Raw genomic sequence first — 22,588 nt, 5'->3', positions numbered from 1 at the left:
ATGTTTCTTACTGGCTTGCTTCCCCTGGCTTGCTCAGTCTGCTCTCTTACAGAACCCAAGAATATCAGCCCAGAGGTGGTGCCACCCACAAGGGGCCCTCCCTTCTTGATCACTAATTGAAAAAATGCCCTGCAGCTGGATCTCATGGAGGCACTTCCCCAACTGAAGCTCCTTTCTCTGTGACAACTCCAGCCTGTGTCAAGTTGACACACAAAACCAGTGGCCTTTAGATCAGTGTTTGGACTCTTAATTAGCATGTATTCAGGCTTCCATCACTGGATACTAGGTAGTACCCACACATTTAAGTACATAGTTAAATCTTTGCTTTACCAAATAGAAGAGTGGTTTCAAAAAATGGGGACTACAATCTGTCACATCATTTGAATATAAAAATGGTTCTAGTGTGGCCTCTTACAACATTGTCTCCTTCCCTGAATAAAACAAATACCAAGGCAAAGAAATGGTCAAAACAAAAACAAATAAAAAAGCACAACAACAACAACACCCCAAACCAGAAACTGTGCCAAGTGAGAGAATGAAGTAAACTTGATTTTGTACCAAGAAACAGTTCTTTTTCTCATAACTTGCCAAGGCATTACTTTCGGTTGATAAACTAGTAGTATTTTTATGAAACACTGAAGAAACAGTGAACAGACTAGGTGAGCCTATAACTAGATCTTGACCTATTCTTTGACTGGATTATTTTTTTATTATTATCAAACATAGAAGGTACAAAGAAGTAGATTTCATTGTAACTTCTTTATATACGCATATTACAAATTTTAGGGTTATATATTCTTTATTGTTAGATATTTTCTTTATTTACATTTCAAACGCTATCCCATTTCCTGGTTTCCCCTCTGAAAACCCCATATCCTATCCCTCTTCCCCCTGCTCACCAACTCACCCCCTCCCACTTCCCTGTCCAGGCATTCCCCTATACTGGGACATCGAGCCTTTTCAGGACCAAGGGCCTCTCCTCCCTTTGATGTCCAGCAAGGCCATCTTCTGCTACATATGCAGCTGGAGCCATGGGTCCTTCCATGTGTACTCTTTGGTTGGTGGTTTAGACCCTGGGAGATCTGGGAGTACTGGTTGGTTCATATTGTTCCTCCTATGGGGCTGCGAGCTCCTTCAGCTCCTTCAGTCCTTTTGCTAGTTCCTCCATTGGGGACCTTGTGCTCAGTCCAATGGTTGGCTGAGAGTGTCCACCTCTGTATTTGTCAGGTATTGGTAGAGCCTCTCAGAAGACAGCTATATCAGGCTCCTGTCAGCAAGCATTTCTTGGCATCCATAATAGTGTCTGGGTTTGGTGACTGTATATGGGATGGATCCCCAGGTGGGGCTGTCTCTGGATGGTCTTTCCTTCAGTCTCTGCTCCACACTTTGTCTCTTTATCTCCTCCCATGGGTATTTTGTTCCCCCTTCTAAGAAGGACTAAAGTATCCACACTTTTGTCTTCCTTCTTCTTGAGCTTCATTTGGTCTGTGAATTGTATGAAAGCTAGAAGATCCTGGACAGATCTTATGCAGACTCTAAGAGAACACAAATGCCAGCCCAGACTACTATACCCAGCAAAACTCTCAATTAACATAGATGGAGAGACCAAGATATTCCATGATAAAACCAAATTTACACAATATCATTTAATAAATCCAGTCCTACAAAGGATAATAGATGGAAAACACCAACACAAGGAGGGAAATTACACCCTAGAAAAAGCAAGAAACCAATCTTCTTTCAACAAACCCAAAAGAAGATAACCACACAAACATAAAATAACACCAAAAATAACAGGAAGCAACAATCACTATTCCTTAATATCTCTTAACATCAATGGACTCAATTCCCCCAATAAAAAGATGTAGACTAACAGACTGGATATGGAAACAGGACCCAGAATTTTGCTGCATACAGGAAATGCACTTCGGTGTCAAAGACAGACTCTACCTCACAGCAAAGATCTGGAAAACAATTTTCCAAGCAAATGATCCCAAGAAACAAGCTGGAGTAGCTATTCTAATATCGGATAAAATCAACTTTCAACCAAAAATCATCAAAAAAGATAACAAAGGACACTTCATACTCATTGAAGGAAAAAAATCAGAATTGAACTTCAACACCTCACTCTCATCAATGGACAGATCATGGAAACACAAAATAAACAGAGACACAGTGAAACTAACAAAATTTATGGACCAAACAGATTTAACAGATATCTGTAGAACATTTCATCCTAAATCAAAAGAATATACCTTCTTCTCAGCACCTCATGGTACTTTTTCTATTCCATTTTTAAATTGGATCATTTAGTTGTTGGTATCTAATTTCTTGAGTTCTTTATACATATAGAACTAGGCTGTCTCTGGATGGTCTTTCCTTCAGTCTCTGCTCCACACTTTGTCTCTTTATCTCCTCCCATGGGTATTTTGTTCCCCCTTCTAAGAAGGACTAAAGTATCCACACTTTGGTCTTCCTTCTTCTGTCAGATATGGTGTTGGTGAAATCTTTTCCCATTCTGTAGGCTGCCATTTTGTCCCATTGCTGTTGTCCTTTGCTTTACAGAAGCTTTTGATTTTCGTAAGGTCTCATTTATTAATTGTTGACCTTAGTGACTGCACTGTTGGTGTTCTTTTCAGAGAGTCTCTCTCATGCCAATGTGTTCAACTTTCTCTTCTATCAGGTTCAGTATATCTGGCTTTATGGTGAGGTCTTTGATCCACATGGACTTCAATTTTGTGCAGGGTTCACAAATGGATCTATTTGCATTCTTCTCCATGCTGACATCCAGTTAGAACAGCATCAATTGTTGGAAATGGTTTCTTTTTTTCCCATTGGCTTCTTTATTAAAAAAAAAAATCAGATGCCTATAGGTGAGTGGACTTATGCCTAGATCTTCAATTCAATTCCACTGGTCAACGTGTCTGTTTTTATGGCAATACCATGTGGTTTTTAATACTATTGCTCTAGGGCTTACTGGTTAAGACCCCATCCAGAGGTCCTGAGTTCAATTCCCAGTAACTACATTGTGGCTCACAACCACAATGAAGTGAAATCTTGGGCCCTCTTCTGGCACATGAGTGTACATGTAGATACTTATACATTAAATAAAAAACTCTTTAAAAATACTATTGCTCTGTAGTACAGCTTAAAATCAGGATGGTGATACCTCTGGAAGTTCTTTTATTATTCAGGACTGTATTAACTTTCCTGGGTTTTTTGTTTCTCTATATGAAGTTGAGTGTTGTTCTTTTAAGGTCTGTAAAGAATTTATTTTATGTATGTCAGTATTCTGTTGTTTTCCTCAGACACACCCAAAGAAGGCATCAGATTCCATTACTCATAGTTGTCAGCCACCATGTGGTTGCTGGGAATTGAATTCAGGACCTCTGGAAGAGCAGTTAGTGCTCTTAACCACTGAGCCATCTCTCCAGCTGCCAGTTTGATAGTATTTTATCAAGTATTTTTACATCAATTTTCAAAGGAGAAATTGGTCTGTGATTCCCTTTCTTTGTTGAATCATTGTGTGGTTTGAGTATCAGGGCGACTGTGACCTCATGAAATGGGTTTGGCCATGTTTCTTTTGTTTCTGTTTTATGGAATAATTTGAGTATTGGTATTAGTTCTTCTTTCAAGATCTGGTAGAATTCCATGTTAAAATCATCTGGCCCAGGCTTTTTTTTTGGGGGGGGGGGGTTAATGACTGCTTCTTTATAGGTTATTTAAATTGTTTACCTGATCTTAATTTAACTTTGGTAAGTGCTGTATACTTACCCAATTGTTCATTCTTTTAGGCTTTCCAATTTTGTGGGATACAGGTTTTGAAGTATGGCATAATGATTTCTTAAATTTCTTTAGTGTCTGTTGTTAAATTTCCCCCTAATTTTGTTAGTTTGGATAGTCTCTCTTTGTCTTTTTTTAGTTAGTTTGCATAAGGGTTTGTCAATTTTGTTGATTTTCTCAAAGAACCAGCCTTTTCTCTCATTGATTTTTTGGTATTGTTCTCTTTGTTTCTATTTTATTGATTTCAGCCCTCAGTTTGATTATTTCCTGCTGACTACTCTTCTTGAGTGTGCTTACTTCTCTTTTATTCTAGAGCTTTCAGGCGTGTTGTTAAGTTGTTGGTATGAAATCTCGCCAATTTCTCTATGAAGGCACTTGTTAGAACTTCCTGTTAGCACTCCTTTCATTGTGTCCCATAGGTTTGGATATGCTGTGCCTTCATTTTCATTGAATCCCAGGAAGTCTTTAATTTCTTTTTTCTTTATGTCTTGACCCAGGAGGAAGTTGTACAATTTCCATGAGTTTGTAGGCTTTCTGTTGTTTCTGTTGTTGAAGTACAGCTTTAATCCGTGGTGGTCTGATAGAAGACAGGGGTCAGTTTCATTGTTCTTGTATCTGTTGAGACTTGCTTTGTGGTCAAGTATATGGTCAGTTTTTGAGAATGGTTCATTTGGTTCTGAGAAGAAGCTATATTTTTTGTGTGTTTGGGTCAAAAGTTCTGTAGATATCTGTTAGGTCCATTTGATTTACAATGTCTGTAATCTCCATTATTTCTCTGTTTATTTTTTATTATCATTATTATTATTACCTGTCCATTGGTGATAGTGAGATATTAAAATCTCCCATGAATAATGTGTAAAGTTCAACATGTAATTTAAGCTTTAGTAATATTTCATTTACAAATGTGGATGCCCTTGCATTTGGGGCATAGATGTTAAAAATTGAAATGTCATCTTGGTGCATTTTTCTCTTGATGTGTATGAAATGTCCTTTCCCATCTCTTTTGATTAATGTTTCTTTGAAGTCTATCATGTTATATATTAAACTAGCTACTCAAGCTTGTAAATTAATTGAATTATTTCTATCCCCATCTAGCTTCCAAATGAGTGAGACTCAAGAGTATGATTTATTTATTTAGCTTTGCACAATTACTAAGGGATTAACCCTAATCTATATTTCTATTCACTAGTCTGTTAATTCCTAGCCATGCTCTCCAAATACTTGCCATTTGAGTCTTCAAAGGTTATTTCTGCCTCAGCAGTCTGTTCTGGGGAGCAGGGGGATGTGCTCCTGGGCCATCATGTCCTGGGTCATCTTGTTCTCTCTGTCTTCTTTTTCCTTTACTGTCCTTCTTTGGATGCTTACTTGGCCTTTTCCTTTTGCATCATTTAATATTCCTTCTTTATTTTGTATGTTTAATGTTTTGATTATTATGTGGCATGGGGACTTTCTTTTCTAGCCCAATATATATGGTGTTCTGTAAGCTTCTTTTATCTTCATAGGCATGTCCTTTAGAATAGGAAATTTTTCTTCGATGATCTTGTTAAATTTTGGAGGGGATTTTAAATTGAGAATATTCTCCTTTTTCTATTCCTATTAGTCTTAGGCTTGGTCTTTTCAGAGTGCTCAGATTTCCTGGGTGTTTTGTGTTAATAATTTTCTTAGATTTAATGTTTTCATCTTCAATTGAGGACTCTATTACCACTATCACATCTTCAACGGCTGAGATCCTCTCTTCTATCTCTCTTGTATCCTGTTGTGATGCTTCTATCTGTGGTTCCTGTTTCCTTACATAGATTTTTCAATTTCTGCAATGCCCTCAGTTTGGGTTTTCTTTATTGCTTCTTTGTCCATTTTCAGGTTTGAACAGTTTCCTTCACTTGTTTGTTTTCTCTTGGCTTTCTTGGAATTCTTTAAGAGATGTATTGATTCCCTTCAACTTACTGTTTCTGTTTTCCTAGAGATTTATTCATTTCCTCTTTAAGGAGTTCTATCATCTTCATAAATTTGGTTTTAAGGTCTTTTCTTGTACTTCTGCTGGATTGGGATAGTCAGGTCTTGTCATAGGTTAACTGGGCTCTGAGGGTGCCATGTTGCCCTGCTGTTGTTGATTGTGATCTTAGCCTGGCATTTAAGCATCTGGCTTTAGGATGATTAGAGTTATAGGTTATGATTTCTGAGTTCATCTTTGTTAGATAAGTATTTTGTTCCTTGGTCTTAAGTTCTTTATGGCCTGTGATTTGTGGCTGCTGGTGTGACCTCTGATCCAGTGACAGGGGCTGGGGGGTAGGTCTCTGTCCAGGTTGGTGGCTGGACTTCTGGTCCGTGTTCTTCGGACTGGTGTGGCTTGCACTCTTCTCACTGATGTGGCCTGCACCTGAGCAGGGGAAGTCTGCTGGAGTTGGGGGCAGGGGAACAGCTGTAGGGTGGGTGGGTGGGTGGTGACGGTAGTGGTGTCTGTGTGTGTCTTTGGGAACCTAATCTGGGGAGTGGGGTAGTTCTGGCAGGTGGTGGGCCACTTACGTATTCTTCTGACTGTTTTTTCAGCTGTTACTTCTGGTTTAGTCTTTTTTTTTTTTTTAGAAATATATGTCTTTTGTTTATAATAACTCCCAAGTTATTTAGCCAATTTCTTAATTCTAATTAATGTTCACTCATATCCCCTATAATTTTTCTTAGTACTTTTTACAGTTTAGTTGTTGTTTTATTGTTTTTGTTTTGTCATCCTTTTTATTCTTGTAAGGTCTTCCTGGTACACACTCGTTATCTTAAGTATTAGTCTGCATCTTGACTTGTTTCCTAGTGTTGACTTTAAGACGTTATTGCTTTACTCCTTCTCTTGTCTTGGTATTACCACCCTTTACCTTCTTGAAGTAGTTATAGTTATATAGTTATAGTTATAATTGTTATAGTTATAGTTATGGCTCCAGATCTCTCTGTTTGGGTATCTCATACAATTTTCAAAACCATTGGCAGGTATTTCCTGGAATGTGTATTCCCTACTTTTTAGCTAAACCAACTTCCCTTCTTTGACTTGTCTCGTTCCTGTACTGCCCAGTTTGCAGCTTTTGTTTTTGTTTTTGTTTTTGTTTTTTTCAATAGTTCCTTACTTGAAACTTTGCTCTGGGACAGATTCCACGTGTTTTGTTTTGGCTCATGGGTCCCACTAATCTGTGGTTTCTCCAGACTTTACTTCAAGGCAGGGCACTCACTCATTAGTAGAGACTGTGAACCTCCTCCTACCTCCAGAAGTCGCCAGTACTTTTGGCTAGTTTAGAGGCTCTCAGGTCCCTGTAATGAGCTTGTGCCTTCCTCTGGCATCACAGCTAAAAGTGCCAAGGGTTTCCTTGCCCACTCATATTTTGTCATTGATGGCAAGTCATAGTCAATTAGTTTTCAAAATCATTCCCACGGGGTCTTGACTCCCCCCACCCCCCTTTTCTATGTTCTTACATTGAGGATTGTTAAAAAGCTACTGTTGTCTTCTTATCATCTATCTGCTCAAAGCCAACTCTTAGATGTAAATGTTTTACTTACACAGAACCTTCTCCTTCCTCAAATCTACTCTATCTCAGTGATGGTACCATCATCTACTGCATTATGCTGACATGAAAGCTAGTCACCTGTCGTATTACCTTGCTTCTTTCTCTCTCACACAGTATGTAGCCCATCAAGACTTTCTAGGGCCCGAATTAGAATCATCCCACTGATAGATGGTATTTGTTTGCCCCCCAAAAACCATTCTCACAATCAATAAATATCTTAAATCACACATCCATGTCCCAGAATGAGAGGCTCAGTTTCCATAGTAGCTTATGATTAGTGTCTTATTGTCTCTCCACACTAATTTAGGACTTCATAAAACACCTACATGACAAAGTGAGGATGCATTTTTGATAGAACCAATTGAAGCCCTCGGCTTTGGTGGGTAATAATTCTCCAGTCTGCGGTACCTACTACTCAGGTCAGTGGATGCAGGCAAAGGTTTGTAGGACTAGCAAAGGAACAGTCGGTTTCCCCTGGAGCAGTCTCCTGATGCAAGGTGAGCATCTTTCCTGTTTGGAAAGCCCTAAGCACTGACTCTGTGACCCTCCCAGAACTTCTAGAAATTATTTTGCTCTCTTTTAAAGACTGCCTTTCCACTTAAAGGAACTCAAGGGAACTCCTTGTTCCTTACCGTCAATGTAATGGAGCCAGGATCTCTTTCTAGTGCTTCGATTGTTTGACCACAGCCACTGTAGATAACCCCTCCGACCTGATAGTCCAGCTTCTCAGCTACCATTTTCGTTCTGTGCACAAAACTGACGGGAACATCTAGTTCTTCTGAGCATCGTTGTAATTGTTGAGTACCGATTTTCATAGCAGTAATTTCCACTCTATACAGAACCAACTGTAAGATCATTTTATTCTACACTGAAGAGCACAGCTCACTTCCCAGTATCAAAAGTTCTTTTATTAGTGTATATAGTCAGTGTATATAGTCCTAATGTAGTAAAAGTCATAGAACCAGCACGACTTATATCTACCAGTCGTGTGTGGATAGTTTCAGGAATTGCTTGTCATCCAAGGTGGCTCCCAGCTTCTGGACATCAAGTGAGAGGAACAGAATGGGCTTCCTCTCCACTGATGACCCAGCTGCAGGAAGAAGTGCTGTTTTGCCAAAAGCTGCATCCTGAGTTTGAGGTTCTGTAGACTGACTGGTGGCTTGTCCTGTAGGTAGGACTACCAGTCTCTGCACCAGGGTGGCCTGGCCTACCTTTTGAAGGAATCTTTTGCTCCTTTCCCACAAGGATGCCACACGGCAGGCTCTGTGCTCGCCTTAGCTTCCTGTCCAAGCCTTGCCTGTTTGTTGCCTCTCCCTTGTCTGGTGTCTTACCACCATTCTGAATTCCTGAACCTCACCTCGATTTTGATAGATTCTGTCTTGTTTTGTTCTGACTTCCTTCTTCTACCACACCACACAGAGGCAGCCTCCAGACTGTCAGCTTTCTAGAAAGTTCCCCCAAATACATTTTTTTCTTGAAGATGAGATTTCTTTGCAATTTTTTTTCATAAACAAGTTTCACACCCCCACCCCCTTTTGCTGTGGGTATGCTTCGAGTCTGTGTGTAGTGTGTGCTGCCTGTATATGTTCACAAGGTTTGTGTATGGGTGTGTGCAGGTGTGCATGTTGTTCCCGGGTTTCAGCACCAAATGTTGGGTTCATGAAAAGAGAGACAGGTTTAGAGAATGGTATATGGCAGTGTGGGGGAGGGGGTGCCTAGGTGGGCCCATGCCCAGGCACCCTTTCCCCATGAGGGACCAGACACACACAGACATGGTATAGAGTAGAGTTTATTCAGGGTAGAGGATAGGAGTTAATGGGGGAGTGGAGGCAGAGAGAGGTAGAGAGAGAGAGAGAGAGAGAGAGAGAGAGAGTGTAGAGAAATGGAGGAGTGGAGGCCGGCCATGACCACGTGGAGAGAGGGGGGAGGGGAGGAGAGCCCAAGAGAGGCAGAGAGGTGAGAGTGCCAAGAGGCAAGAGCAATGACAGAGAGAGAGAGGAGGGGCAAGCAGCCCCTTTTATAGTGGGCCAGGTCTATCTGGCCTTTGCCAGGCAATTATGGGACAGGGCATATGTGACTATTGCCAGGTAATTGTGGGGTGGAGCTTAGACAGAACACTAACAGTGCATGCACAAGTGTGCATTTGTGTGTGGAGGTCAGAGGTCAGAGGTCAGGGTCAGGTGTCTTCCTTCATCCCTCTCTACCTTATTTTCCAGACAGGATCTTTCATGAATCTGGGGCTCAGTAAGCATCTCCCTGGCTCTGACTCCCAAGCACGGGGATAAAGTGCATGACACCCTGGCTGGATTTTCCTGGGTGCTGGGGACCTGAACTCAGTTCCTCAAGCTTTTACACAGCGAGCACTTGACTCACTGAGGCATATCCCTAGCACCCTGTCGTTTTTTTATGGCTACATTGTAACTTTTTATGGCCACAATAGGTATTTCAAAACATAAAAATGATTGTTCAATGTTCAAATTAGGGTAAGGATTTTAATGTCTGCAAACACATATCAACTTTTTCATGAAAACAGTAAAAGTCCTTCTTTTCCCGGTTCTTTGAAATACACAGTCCACTGCCACCACCTAAAGTCATCCCATGTGACCCGTGCATGTTTCTAATGATACTGCAATCCTCGATAATTTTATCAAATATCGTTTTCTCCTCAAAGAATTTATTATTTTATACATAGGAAAGTTTACTTGTCTTATTTCCCTTCTATTTTACACATTTCCCCTGATATGCCAATATTGCTTAGCACCACATATGCCTAAGATTCTTAATATTTATAAACAACTTTACAGACAACTTGAGTTCACTTCTGTGATGTTGCATAAACACTATGTTAATCTGAAATGCTTACTGTAAGGAAAAGTATCAGCTCTGGACCCCCAAGACCGAGTTCCCAGCACAAAGGAGATTTATTCTCCCCAGAGGGACATAGGACAGGGAATAAAGACATAGGCAGGAGACATGGAACAAGGGAGAAGGGAAGGGTATTTGTCCTGCAGGAGGACAAAGGACTGCCTCTGGATAGAGAGGAGACAGACATGGTATGTAGAAAATTGGCAGTTTATAAAGGTAGAGGAGGAAATGTTTAGTTTTAATTGTACATGTTAATTAAGGTGAGTCAAAAGGGGGCTTTTGACTGCTGGGCTTTGATACTCTGATAGGTAGACCTTGGTGGTCAGCCTCAGGAGGAGGAAATGGCCGAACGAGGGAATGGGCCTTGGTGGCTAGCTTTAGGAATGTAGCCTAAAGGTTTTTAGCAAGGCAGAGGGAGTAGGAGAGAAGGGCGAGGCCGGCCAGAGCTGTGCCCAACAAGCTCGAGCTGGCCAGAGACCCTTCACTTTCTATATTTAAAACAAAATGTTGCCAAACTGCTCTATGATCTGACTATTCCAAACTTAGTTTAGAAATATGACTTTGAAATCACCTGCTTTTGTGGATTACTATAATAAAATCAAAATTTTACTTGGGAGCGAAAATGGCTGTGTGCGGGGAACCCAGCAGAAGCTGGACCTCATCCCGGGGACTCGTCAGACACTGCTGGTTCTTCTCCTTTTACTGTCTCTGGCTGTTGGCTTCTGCCACTTTCACTTTTCTCTGGGCCCCAGACTTCCCCAACTCTGTCATGTCCGTCACCAGTTCTTGCCTTGGTTGTGCCTAATCTGATTTTTAACTCACTTGTGAATTGGTCTTTAAGATTTCAATTTATATAATTTTGGAAATTTCATTTTAAAATGAAGTTTGGTCCTTGGATTAATATCAGACTTAAGACCATCTACAATGGGCAAAATAAACAAACAAACAAATAACCTTGTGTCAATAATAATTCTGTTACTTGAGTTACTTAACCTCTCTGGTCCTATTTCCTCTCATACACATGGGAAGACTATCTCATGCACATGTAAGAATCGTGTTGAAAGGATTAAATGTGTTAATCCGTTCAGTGCATGTAGAAGGCTCTTCAACACGCAGCCAGTGCCTGGCTGTTGGGACCACCAGCATCTCCAGCATCTCCAGCATCTCCAGCATCTCCAGCATCTCCAGCATCACCAGCATCTCCAGCATCTCCAGCATCTCCAGCATCACCAGCATCTCCAGCATCTCCAGCATCTCCGGCATCACCCACATCCTTTGTGGTCCCTTCTCCTTTCCCACCCCTCATTCTGTGTCTCCGTTGCTTTAGCCTTATCATTTTAACGCTTTTCTCTGGCAGTCGCCCTCCGGGTCCCTCTTGTCTGGTGAGGATCCCCTTCCACTTTGGTGTGTCTGCTCTCCCGCATGTTTGTGGGGTTTTGGACCAGGAAAGCCAGAAATGTTTTTGACTTAAAACTAACGACATTTTCTGTCTGTATTTCACCATGGGAGCCCCTGAGATGCAAACTCAAACCCCAAGCCCGACGAACAGCAGCGAGCTGGCCTTTCTTAGGGCCTTCCATTCCTGTTCTGGTTACCAGGCAGACAAACGACAACCTGAGAGTCTCTTGTACCAGCAAGAGATGGTTTCTGTTGCGTCCTCACAGCCAGCGTTTCACTTCCCCAGACAAGGGGCCTCCTGTCTACACAGGACTAGCAGAAATACCCTCAGGCCTCAGTTCTGTCTTTAACATCCCCTTCCCAAATCCTTTGATTCACTTCCAAAAGCATTCTGTGTGTTTTCGCAGATGTTCGTAGGCTCCACCCCCAGGACCCTATAAATTTCATCCTTCCAGAAGCCTTTTCTTTTTTTTGGGGGGGGGGGGAGGGGACCCGGGGAGAAGGCTCGAGACAGGGTTTCTCTGTGTATTCCTGGCTATCCTGGAACTCACTCTGTAGACCGGGCTGGCCTCGAACTCAGAAATCCACCTTCCTCTGCCTCCCAAGTGCCGGGATTAAAGGCGTTCGCCACCACTACCATCCTCTCGCCAGTGACTCTTCCCCTCACCCCACCCCTTCAGCCATTTTTCTTACTGTCTTCCTTTTCTTAACACCAGTTTCTTTCCTCCTCTGGCAGTACATTTGGTCCCACTGAATCTCACATAAAATGACAACCGGAAAAGAGAAGTTGTATTATTAGGTGGCTTTTTACCATCGGTGAGACTAAAAGCATTTATACCAAGGACGATGCACATTGGGCTGGTGCGGGGAAATTTCATTTAAACCCGCAGGCTTTGATTCAGTAGAAATAGTCTCAGGTGCCTTTCTTCTCCATTTTCTCCAGTAAGTCATTTAGATTTAATCATCCCCTCTGATAGCCGCTGATATGTAAGTCATATCTTCTCACAGAACTCCTAACTCTGATGAATTATGCCTTGGGAAATGATTTCAGTCAGATACGTTATATTGAGCCAGGGGGTGGGACCGGCTGACACAAAGCTCAGGGCTCCTTGCAGACATCTTGATGCATCAGGAGTAGACACTGGTCCACTCTCCCCTGCTGGGACCCGGCCTGTTTGCTCTGGCTCTCCGGCCTAAGGAAACTTCTCAGAGCCATGTGTTTGACATGTAGACATGCCAGTTCCCAGGTATGAAAATCAGACATGAACTTTCCCCCTAGAAATCCGTGCGTGGTTGCATGGTTGCGTGTGTGCGTGCTTGCATGTGTGCATGCATGCATGCATGCGTCAACCTTTTCTTCAAGGACGTTTACATTCATTTCCAACCATAATCACAACCTCTAGAGCTCTTACTATTTCAAAGTGAGAAATCTATATTTGTTCAGCAAGAATCCCCCTTCCTCTTCCCCTCAGGCCCGACACCGCTATTCTACCTGCTTTTTCTCTGAATTTGATTACACTAAGTACTTCCTCTGTCAATATTTGTTCTATGGTGGATGGTGTCCTAGAGGGTCAGCCCTGTTGCAGCGAACATCAGAATGCCCCCGAGGGTTCACGTTTTAATAAGCTACGCTTTATGCATACAGCGTTCGGAAAGCTAATTGTGCATTAGCCAAGTTGCTGCCAGTCTCCACCGCAGAGACACTGACGTCATCACGGGCGTCACTCATCAGCCCTTTAAACGCCACACTCTTCCACCTCTGACAGCCTAGCTCTGTCACATTTGGACTCTCTTTGGCCTCTCAGCAAGAGGAGACTTAGGAAATGCATCATCTTTGCATAAAAAGGATTTTTATTCTGTAGTAGAGAAACTCACCTATACAGTGACAATTTGAAGCCATTTGCTCTGTCATGTGTGTGTGTGTGTGTGTGTGTGTGTGTGTATTATGGGATGTAGGTGGCCCAGTCTTAGTCCCCTGAACTCAGGCAAATTTTCTTGCTGCAGGCTCCTATCTCCCTCTCCCCTCCCCATCTCCCCTTGACAGACACCTGACTGTACCCCTGTCAGTGCCCCTGCCTTTGCCCCCACAATAAGTCTAATCTTCTTATAGAACATAGAACCCAAATTTCCTGTCCAGATTCAACCAGGGAGGAGTCGGTCTTTTTCCTGTCTCCTACATCTCATCTGTTATATCGCCTTGCATGGAGATCTTGCCAAAATTCGGCCTCAAGTAAAGTTCATCTGAAATGTTCACTTTGTCCTGGAAACCCTCTCATATGTACATGGTCATTCCATTTTTTTCCTTTCTTTTTTACAGTGGCTCGAGTGTCAGTCTTGGTGCTTCAAGTATACAAGGCTGTAATAGCTCAGTGGAAGCGATCGTCTTGCTGTCTCTTGATACCTAACCTTGTGACTTACAAGCATCGGTTCTTAAGATGTGTACTTGTTTGTTCTGCCCTGTGCTAGCTTGCTTGGAGTCCACGCCGTTAAAACCTTAGAACAGTCATAGAACTAGTTCTATTTGGCTCAAGCCTTCTGGGATCTCGATGGAAAGAAGGCAATTAGTGCCGACAAACAGCCCGTGAGGTACAGGGAGCAGGTCTGTGTAGGAGTATGGTGCTCATGCTGACCTTTGACCCCAAGTGGGGCCCTGCCTGACAGGCCCTGCTCTTAAAAAAAAAAAAGATTTGTTTGTTTATTGTTCATATGAGTACCCTGTAGCTATCTTCAGACACCAGAAGAGGGCATTAGATGCCATTACAGATGGTTGTGACCCACCATGTGGTTGCTGGGAATTGAACTCGAACAGTCAGTGCTCTTAACCACTGAGCCATCTCTCCAGCCCATCTTCTTGCTCTTACTTTGTCATTGTTTTGTGATTTGTAGTGTGGTGGAGGGGAGTGAGCCAGGGGTCAGATGTAACTCCACCGTGGCTTCTCTCTCAGATGAAAAAGTATAACCTATATTTTTAAAGATCTGTTCTTCATGGTCTAATGGGAGATGGGACAAGATCGGAAGACTTAGATAATTTTTATTACCCTGGAATAGCCATAGTGCTCTAGAATGTTAACAATTGGGCTTCTATAGAAGATAAAACATTTTCATAGAAAACGTAAATTCTGAGAAAAACAGGCAGGATCCTAAATTACTATTTGGCAGGGTAATTCTAGACCAATTCTCCACAAAGTATATGATCCTGGCTTCAAGGTTGTTCGCCTAATGAAATTTAAAACTACTTGATACTCATAAAATATTATTAATAATACATTTAATGTTTCAGAAGAAAGAGCAGTTAAATGCTGGTTTTGTTCTCTGGGGAAATTGCAATCCTCCACTCGTAGAAACATAAACGTTAAGTTGATTCTATTTTGAATGGCATCTACTGGGCAGAGTACATCAGAAGTGGGGGATCACTGGGAAGCGGATAAGGGAGCAGGCTGAAAATTATAAAGTTTTACAGTTATTCATTTTAGGCAATATTGTAATGAGGATCCTTTTATTATTTTAGGATTCCTAAAAGATAGAGTCCTAAAGGAATGAAGGGGGTGTGTTCATGTGTGTGAGCAGGTATACACACACACACACACACACACACACACTCACATTCACACACACACATACACACACATATAATTTTTGAAATTAGAAAGTTTTGAAGGAAAACTTATTAGCAAGATCAGTTTGTTTAGCTCTAAATCTGATATAAAGATTGTAGACCAGATCTTCAGAACATCTACTTATGATATGTCCAGAGGCATGCTGGATCTGCAGAGGAACAGTATGGCTTTATGAAACTCAGTATGTGTTAAGCAATTTTAATTTCCTTCCATGACAAAAGACAGAACTTGTGCCTTGGAGGCAAGCAATGGAGTCCATTTATCTTTTACTCAAGTTTTCATTTCTACCCAACATATGATGCCTGTTAGCAGAATTAGTTGAACACCATGTTTCTAAAGCTGGAGTCTTTGTAGAGGCCATGAGAATTATTAAGTGCAGGCATATACCCTTATAGAAATGGTTATTTATTAAGGTATTCTTGACTTATAGTTGTATAAGATTCTTATATTATTAACAGGTATAGACAATAATGCGCACATATATGATTAATACATCCAGCCTTACTCTGCACCAGTCAGCAGCTGTATATAAGGATATTAAGATTCTATTCTTGGTGTCAAGGAGTTGCTCTTCTGACAAGAGCTCCAGTGGAGAATGGTTCAAAGGCATTTAACAGTGCGGCTGGAGGGGCACCCGCAGGACACATTCTTCTAAATCAATGGCTATCTTCCCAGCTTTGCTTCACCACAGACCTGACTACTCTCAATGAATCCTGCTGTGTTGGCCTGAGTGAGGCCTCAGGCAGTGTTTTTGAAAGGTTTTGACAGATCCCAATATGCCCCAATGCTGAGAACCACAAGGCAGTATCCTGGAGCAAGTCAATTGACATCCCTACTGTGCTTGTTACAGTAAGAGTTTATAAGGGAAGTACTCTGGCACACATACATTCCTCATTTGACAAACATGCATTTGGGCAATTGATAAGCACTGGTTTAGGTACCCAGAGACAGATAGTACAGCAGGAAATGAAGCAGATGTAGTCTTTGCCCTCCAGAATCTTACTGTCAAGGCATTAACCATCCATTAAACAGTGACCCAAATCACAATAAAACTCAAGTTGTGATGAGCTCTTTTTTTAAAAAAGAGATTTATTTATTTTATTTACATGAGTACCCTGTAGCTATCTTCAGACACACCAGAAGAGGGCATTAGATCCCATTACAGATGGTTGTGAGCCACCATGTTGTTGCCGGGAACTGAACTCACGACCTCTGGAAGAGCAGTCAGTGCTCTTAAACACTAAACCATCTCTCCAGCCCCTGATGAGTTATTTGAAGAAGTAGTAGGGGGCACAGAGGGAAGCAAGACCACATGGGATCCACTGGAGGCTCAGAAGGAGGGGAACACTGGGCTCAGATTTAAACCAGGAGCAGGAATTGAAGTAGGGCCCATCCACCTAGGACTCTCAATTGAACTTCCAGAATAGAGGTGTGGCTATCGAAATGGTGAGACCCTGGCAGATGTCTACAAGGCAGTAAAGGGTATCTGGACTTGGAATAATGAGGGAGACGGAAACGGGGGACAGACTGAGGAGGGATGCAGGAGAGTCTATTCATCTGACTCCTCAGCTGTTTGAAGGATGGAATGAGGAAGGCAGACTCCTCAAAGGGTTTTGCAGGCATCCGGATGGACACTAGACACTATTTGCTGACCCAGGAACTACCGGCAGAGAAAGCGTTAGTGTGCTCCTGGTCAGGACGCAACAGGTGGTCACTATTTCATTCATCTCTTTCTCAGAATCTCTCCTTCTGGAGGCAAAGCAGAAAGCAAACAAGTCTTTCAAGGGCAGCCAGATAAAAGTTCAACCCAAAAGCTTCTTGAAGTGCTTTGAAGTAGATTTCACTTAACAAAATAGGAAGTCAAAAAAAAAAAAAAAAAAAAAAAAACCGCTGCTAAACAAGTGGATGCTCTCCTGCCTTGCCCTTCGATATTGGAGTTTAGATGTTTGTGTCTGATGGTCAGTTATTGGGAGACCGGGAAAGTAGCACTCCAAGCATTCTTGCTGCCCCAAAAAGTTCACAAACCAAAGCACTTTTGGGGGATCCTTTATTGCTGCTGCTTGAAAGAGAAATCCACCCTTTTCAGAGGCAAGGACCAGTTCTGACAGCCCGGAGCCTGCTGTCTCCAGCAAGAATCCTGCCCTGAGCACCTATTCAGCCACATACAATGAACAAATGATCCAGGATCCAAATATTCTACAGCATGGTGAGAGATACATTTTATTCATTCCACAACCATATAAATATATATATACACACACACACAATATTACATACTATACAAGTTTGCAAGCCCTCCTCCGCTCTTACCCCAACCAGTCTCCAGTTTCCAAATGTGCAAAAGAACCTTGAAGGTGGGATCAGTTCCTGGAGCCTCTGTCACATGCAGCCTCTTGGGGCCAAGCAGGGGAGGCTTATGTGCAGGCTCTGAAGGAGACCTGCCTCAAAGTTACACAGACAGATTCGGTTACTAGACGGATTCAGTTATTATCTTGATTTCAAGTTTAAATTGGTTGTTAACTAATTCTGTAGCTTATTCAGTTCTTATTGAAACAACAAATACAGCTTTCTCATGATATATTTCCTTATAGAAACAAAAAGATTGTGAGAAGGCAGTTGAGTCACTTCTGATTTCTGGGGGGCAAATAAAGGTCTTTGCATTACCAATGGTTTTTCATTTGAAAAAGAAAAAAAGTGTGATCTCAAGCTGTGATGTTCTGTGACTCTCACAGAACATACATTCATAAGTCTCTAATTCCATTCTGTGTACACTGAAATTGTACAGGGACAAGAGAAAAGAGATGGCCACATTTCCCCAAGGATAATTCTTCCATACCAGCCTATATTACACTGACACATTTTTGTAAATATTTTGAGTGTGCATGATCAAATTTTGTCACTTGTCCAACACCTAGAAGTGCTGATGCCATCCTCACATACACTTCTGGATCTGCTTCAACAAGCAACTGGTAACCATCTACAAATGGCGGTCTATTTTGATGTAAGCTTAATTAATGCTACATGTGAAACTCCAAATGTCACATTTCATGAATTTAAAATATTAATTATTAGACTGCTTTAGTTAACTTGTTCCAAAATGGAATTTGAACTTAATTTCACATGGGTATTACATTCTCTTACAATAAATTGAACTTTAAGATAAAAAATTTCATAAAAATCTTTTATGATTTTAGCCCAAGGATGAGAATTACATAAAAATGCTACAAACCACACATGTACCAACTCTCAGGAGAGGGGAGGGATTTGGAGTTATGACATCTGGTCACAAAGTCCAAGCTGTTTTTTGATGAAATTTGAGATCAGGAGCTGTGGCCGTTGCTGGTACTCCACCAGGACTTCATGGGATAAATTGATTTGGTCACTCTCAAGTCTGTCAAGAAGCGTCACACAGACCACAGCAGCTAGTAAGGAAAGCCATATGGTCAGTGAAGTGAATGTACTGGCCTGTTCTATAGGATATTAGTCTATAGCACTCACATTTTCAACATGCACATTTTAAATGGGTTTCCTGTAATGTAGACACAATCTGCTGGATTTTCTAGTTTTCTCCTTCCTTCCTTCCTTTCTTTCTTTTTTTATCTCCTCACAACACTTGCAATTCTTTGCCTTTTCATAGCCATTGTGTCAGGTGCTCAATGATCACTAATCTACTTCTTTCCCTGCTCTTACACTGTATGAATTCCTTTGTAGTTTGTATGTAAACATCTTGTTATTCAATTTGTGGATACTTTCCCAATTCATGCATCTTATTGTTTGTTTAGTTCTTGCTGCATGCCAAGCATTTATGATATCGTAATTCAGGCAGCCATGTCATGAATGAGGTAATATTTTAGTTCCCTTAGAGAGATGATGAAAGGATGGCTTAGAAAGGGTAAACAAATGGCCCATTAGGATAGAACGGCTAAGTAAGTAGGCAGCAAATCCCCAACTTCCTAAACAGCCTTATCCAGTCCTCTCCTGAACTCGTATTTGGTGAACTGCTAGAACTTGCCCTGGCCTGCCCAGCAAACTGATGCTTACAGTCAAGTAAGACCCAATGAAAATACTCAACTGCAAAAGAATAATCCATCCCCTAGGACCCTTTTTTACTCAAACCCCACTCACTTTGTTGTAAAGCAACTTGCCTGAGCAGGTAAACAGGGAAGCTGTGAGCTAGCCCTCGCCATGCTTTTTAAGTTAATGAGCAGCTGGTCTGTGAAGTGTTGATGTGGCTAGCTGATGCAGGGAGCGTTCAGAGTCCAGCTCAGGTCCCTCCCTTGGCAGAAGGATAAAAGGAAACTGTACTCTCCACAGAGCAGGCACACAGCAGAATGTTTCCCTTGGATTTCAAGGGCAAGGTCAAATCCAGAGAGAGCAAGTAACAGTCATTCTGGCTTTGCTTCCGCCACCCTGGAGAGCCCCTAACAACCAGTGTATAATGATCTTGTCACCAACCTATTTCCATGAACAAGGAAAGGGACTAATTACTCAAAACAACCTGTCAAAACGAAGCCTGTGGTTTTGTTGCCATAATCCTTAGATTAGGCATGGTGGGTAGTTCCTGGGGCCACAGGGACATTTGGTGACCTAGCTGTCACCAAGAACATTGTCAGCTACCTGACCCAGGAGGAATGTAATGGGAACACAGAGCTCTAAGGCCAAGCTTACTGTGTTCTGAGCCCAGTCAGTAATGCCTAGCAATTCTCAGCCCTTTGGCATCGTTCATGGCCTCTTTCAGAAGCTGAGGGAAGTTGCCACTGTGCCTTTTTCGCATAGCAAACTATGTGGATTTCTATGCATACAAAACACCTCTGGATAATTGGGGGACCCAGGGCCTCAAAGCTCATACATTAAATATAGGTTCTCATGCAACCCCTCTGCTCTGCTGTGTTAGCAGTGCCTCTCTGGTTCAGATCAAAACTCCAGCAAGGTTTTGCATTAATGGGGGACAAAGATAACAGGGCTGGGAGACAAGACCCGTGCACACAGCAGCAAGCAAATGAGCTGGCTGTGGGACGAACAGGGCAACAGCAAAGATTGGTGCTGCAGCTCGCAGCCGGGCTTATCTGTCTGCTGCTTCTCTCTCCTTATCCCCAACCTCTGCTTCTCCCACTCTGCTGCTATTGCTCCTCAGCATCTCAGTTTACAAAGCCAACACACTTTCATCCTGTAGAAGATACTAGAATCATGTTATCATTCACCCAAAGCCTTTCCACTTCCTGTGTCTCCTCTGAGACTTTGATCTCAAGCCATTGGGAACCTGTCACAAAGCAGGGAGCAAAGTTCACATTCAGAGGGGCCACAGGACCAGGGACTTACGAATAACTTATTTGTATGTTCAGGTCTCTCAAAACTTGGTTTGCTGGCCACCTGTGTCTGAGCCAGAGACTGCAGGTAATTCAGATTCATAGGCTGCATTCCGGACACACTGAACCAGAGTGCAGGTGGGGGAGGGGAGGAGACAGTAAATACTTAGAGCAGGTCTGGCTGACTGACTATCTGAAAGCTAAAGACTTTCAACTCTGTTCTTGAATCGAAGTTGCCACAAATGTCTCTACCTAGACCCTGACCCTTTAGGTCAATACAGACATGCTGAATTAACTAGAGCATTCACATTCCATCCTTGATTGTCCTGGATCTCTTAGGAAAGTGTCACTAAAGATGTTTCCTGTTACTGACCGTCCCTCTTGTTTAATAATTGGGGAAAGTTTAACATTTGGATAAAGTTTTGCCAAAACAAACAAAAGAAGAGAACACCTCAAATGCTTTCTTTCGTTATATAAGGAGAGCTGAACAACACAGCGTGCTTTCATCTTCACCCTGAAGCCCAGAACTAAATCTAGGTGTTTACATTTAGCATTGGATCCCTGGGTAGTTTCTTTGATACTGAGGCTCCTAGGAATACATCCACTCCCTTACAATAACCACCTCTTGGTCTTTTTCTCTTGTTTTAAATACTGTTTAAACATTCCTCTTCCACTAAAAGCTGTGGCTAGTGTTTTCTCCAGCACAGGCGTGTGTACATCGCCTTTCAACAGTATCTGCCAGTTTGCAGCACCATATGACGGAAGCATCCGTTGGAAGGCAGTGACGTCAGATCTCATCCATCCTTGTTCTTGTTTAGCTGTGTTTCCTTAGGCTGCTCTGTTATTCTCTCTAGACCTGGCTTCATCCTCTCAGAAAAGGTTGTCTTTCCGAGGCCTCCCAAGCCCCCAATTTCCACCTCAGGCTTCACATCATCTTGTCAGTAGGAAGACCATGTTGTCATCCCTGAGGAGGCCCGGCAGCATGAGGCCGTGATTTGTTGCTGCATGCTGGGCCATGAAACAAAGGTGTCTTGGGAAGCATGAGCAATGGAGCCCGAGATCCTAGGCCTGGTCTCTGGTTCTGGGGCCATAGCAAAGAGAGGCCAGTACAGGCTGTGCCAGCCATACACAAGGCGTGTTGGCAGTAGTGAGAGAAGCTGGGGATTAGAATTAAAGCCACTCGACCAAAACTGTACTGGCTTCTGTTAAAGTACATTAAAATATTGCAAAGTATTATTTTCTTAACCTTGTCTTTGTCAAATTAACAGCCCCCAAAATACCTAAATGTCAGTATTTTCAATGTTTCATCTCAAAAAAAATAGAAAAATGTTTGTGGTGATAGATATGCCCAATTTGCTCACTATACAGACTGACTTAGTCATGGTTTCTTTCTATTCCTGCACAAAACATCATGACCAAGAAGCAAGTTGGGGAGGAAAGGGTTTATTCAGCTTATACTTCCACATTGCTGTTCTTCACCAAAGGGAGTCAGGACTGGAACTCAAGCAGGTCAGGAAGCAGGAGCTGATGCAGAGGCCTTGGAGGGATGCTTCTTACTGACTTGCTTCTCCTGGCTTGCTCAGCTTGCTTTTTATAGAACCCAAGACTGCCAGTCCAGGGATGGCACCACCCACAATGGGTCCTCCCTCCCCCATCACTAATTGAGAAAATGGCTTACAGCTGGATCTCATGGAGGCATTTCCTCAACTGAAGCTCCTTTCTCTGTGATAACTCCTGCCTGTGTCAAGTTGACACACAAAACCAGCCAGCATACAAGCTACACATATTGGAACTTGCATGGTTATTAATCAGTGCAAGGTGTGCTGGGGTGACACACAACTGTAATCACAGAATTTGGGAGGTTGAGACAAAGGATCTCAAATCCAAGACCAGCCCAAGCCATATAATAACATCTCACCATGACTACCCTAAACAAAGTAATAAACTAACTACTTATTTACACCTGATTTTTAAGATTTGCAAGTCGGGTCGCCATGGCATGGCTATGCAACGTCACTCAAAGGCTGCTGAGCTTTGTAATTGACTCCAGCACTAACTCTTGGGACCACCCGGT

At 42.3% G+C, this 22,588-nt stretch overlaps 1 protein-coding gene across 2 annotated transcripts in view; it reads right to left on the bottom strand.

The window, feature by feature from the left end:
- Positions 1-18,473: 18,473 nt before the first annotated feature.
- The window catches only part of Upp2 (uridine phosphorylase 2), a 33,991-nt gene continuing 29,876 nt past the window's right edge, over positions 18,474-22,588 (bottom strand). For both annotated transcript variants that reach the window (XM_052182508.1, XM_052182507.1), the window contains one exon: positions 18,474-18,630. In XM_052182508.1, the coding sequence (XP_052038468.1) occupies positions 18,479-18,630 (152 nt within the window). In that variant the 3' untranslated portion in view covers positions 18,474-18,478. The remainder of the gene's footprint in view (positions 18,631-22,588) is intronic.

This window comes from Apodemus sylvaticus, chromosome 5 (assembly GCF_947179515.1).
Source record: "Apodemus sylvaticus chromosome 5, mApoSyl1.1, whole genome shotgun sequence".
Lineage (NCBI taxonomy): Eukaryota > Metazoa > Chordata > Mammalia > Rodentia > Muridae > Apodemus > Apodemus sylvaticus.
The sequence above is the reverse complement of the archived record's forward strand: the minus strand, read 5'-3'. Positions and strand labels throughout refer to the sequence as shown.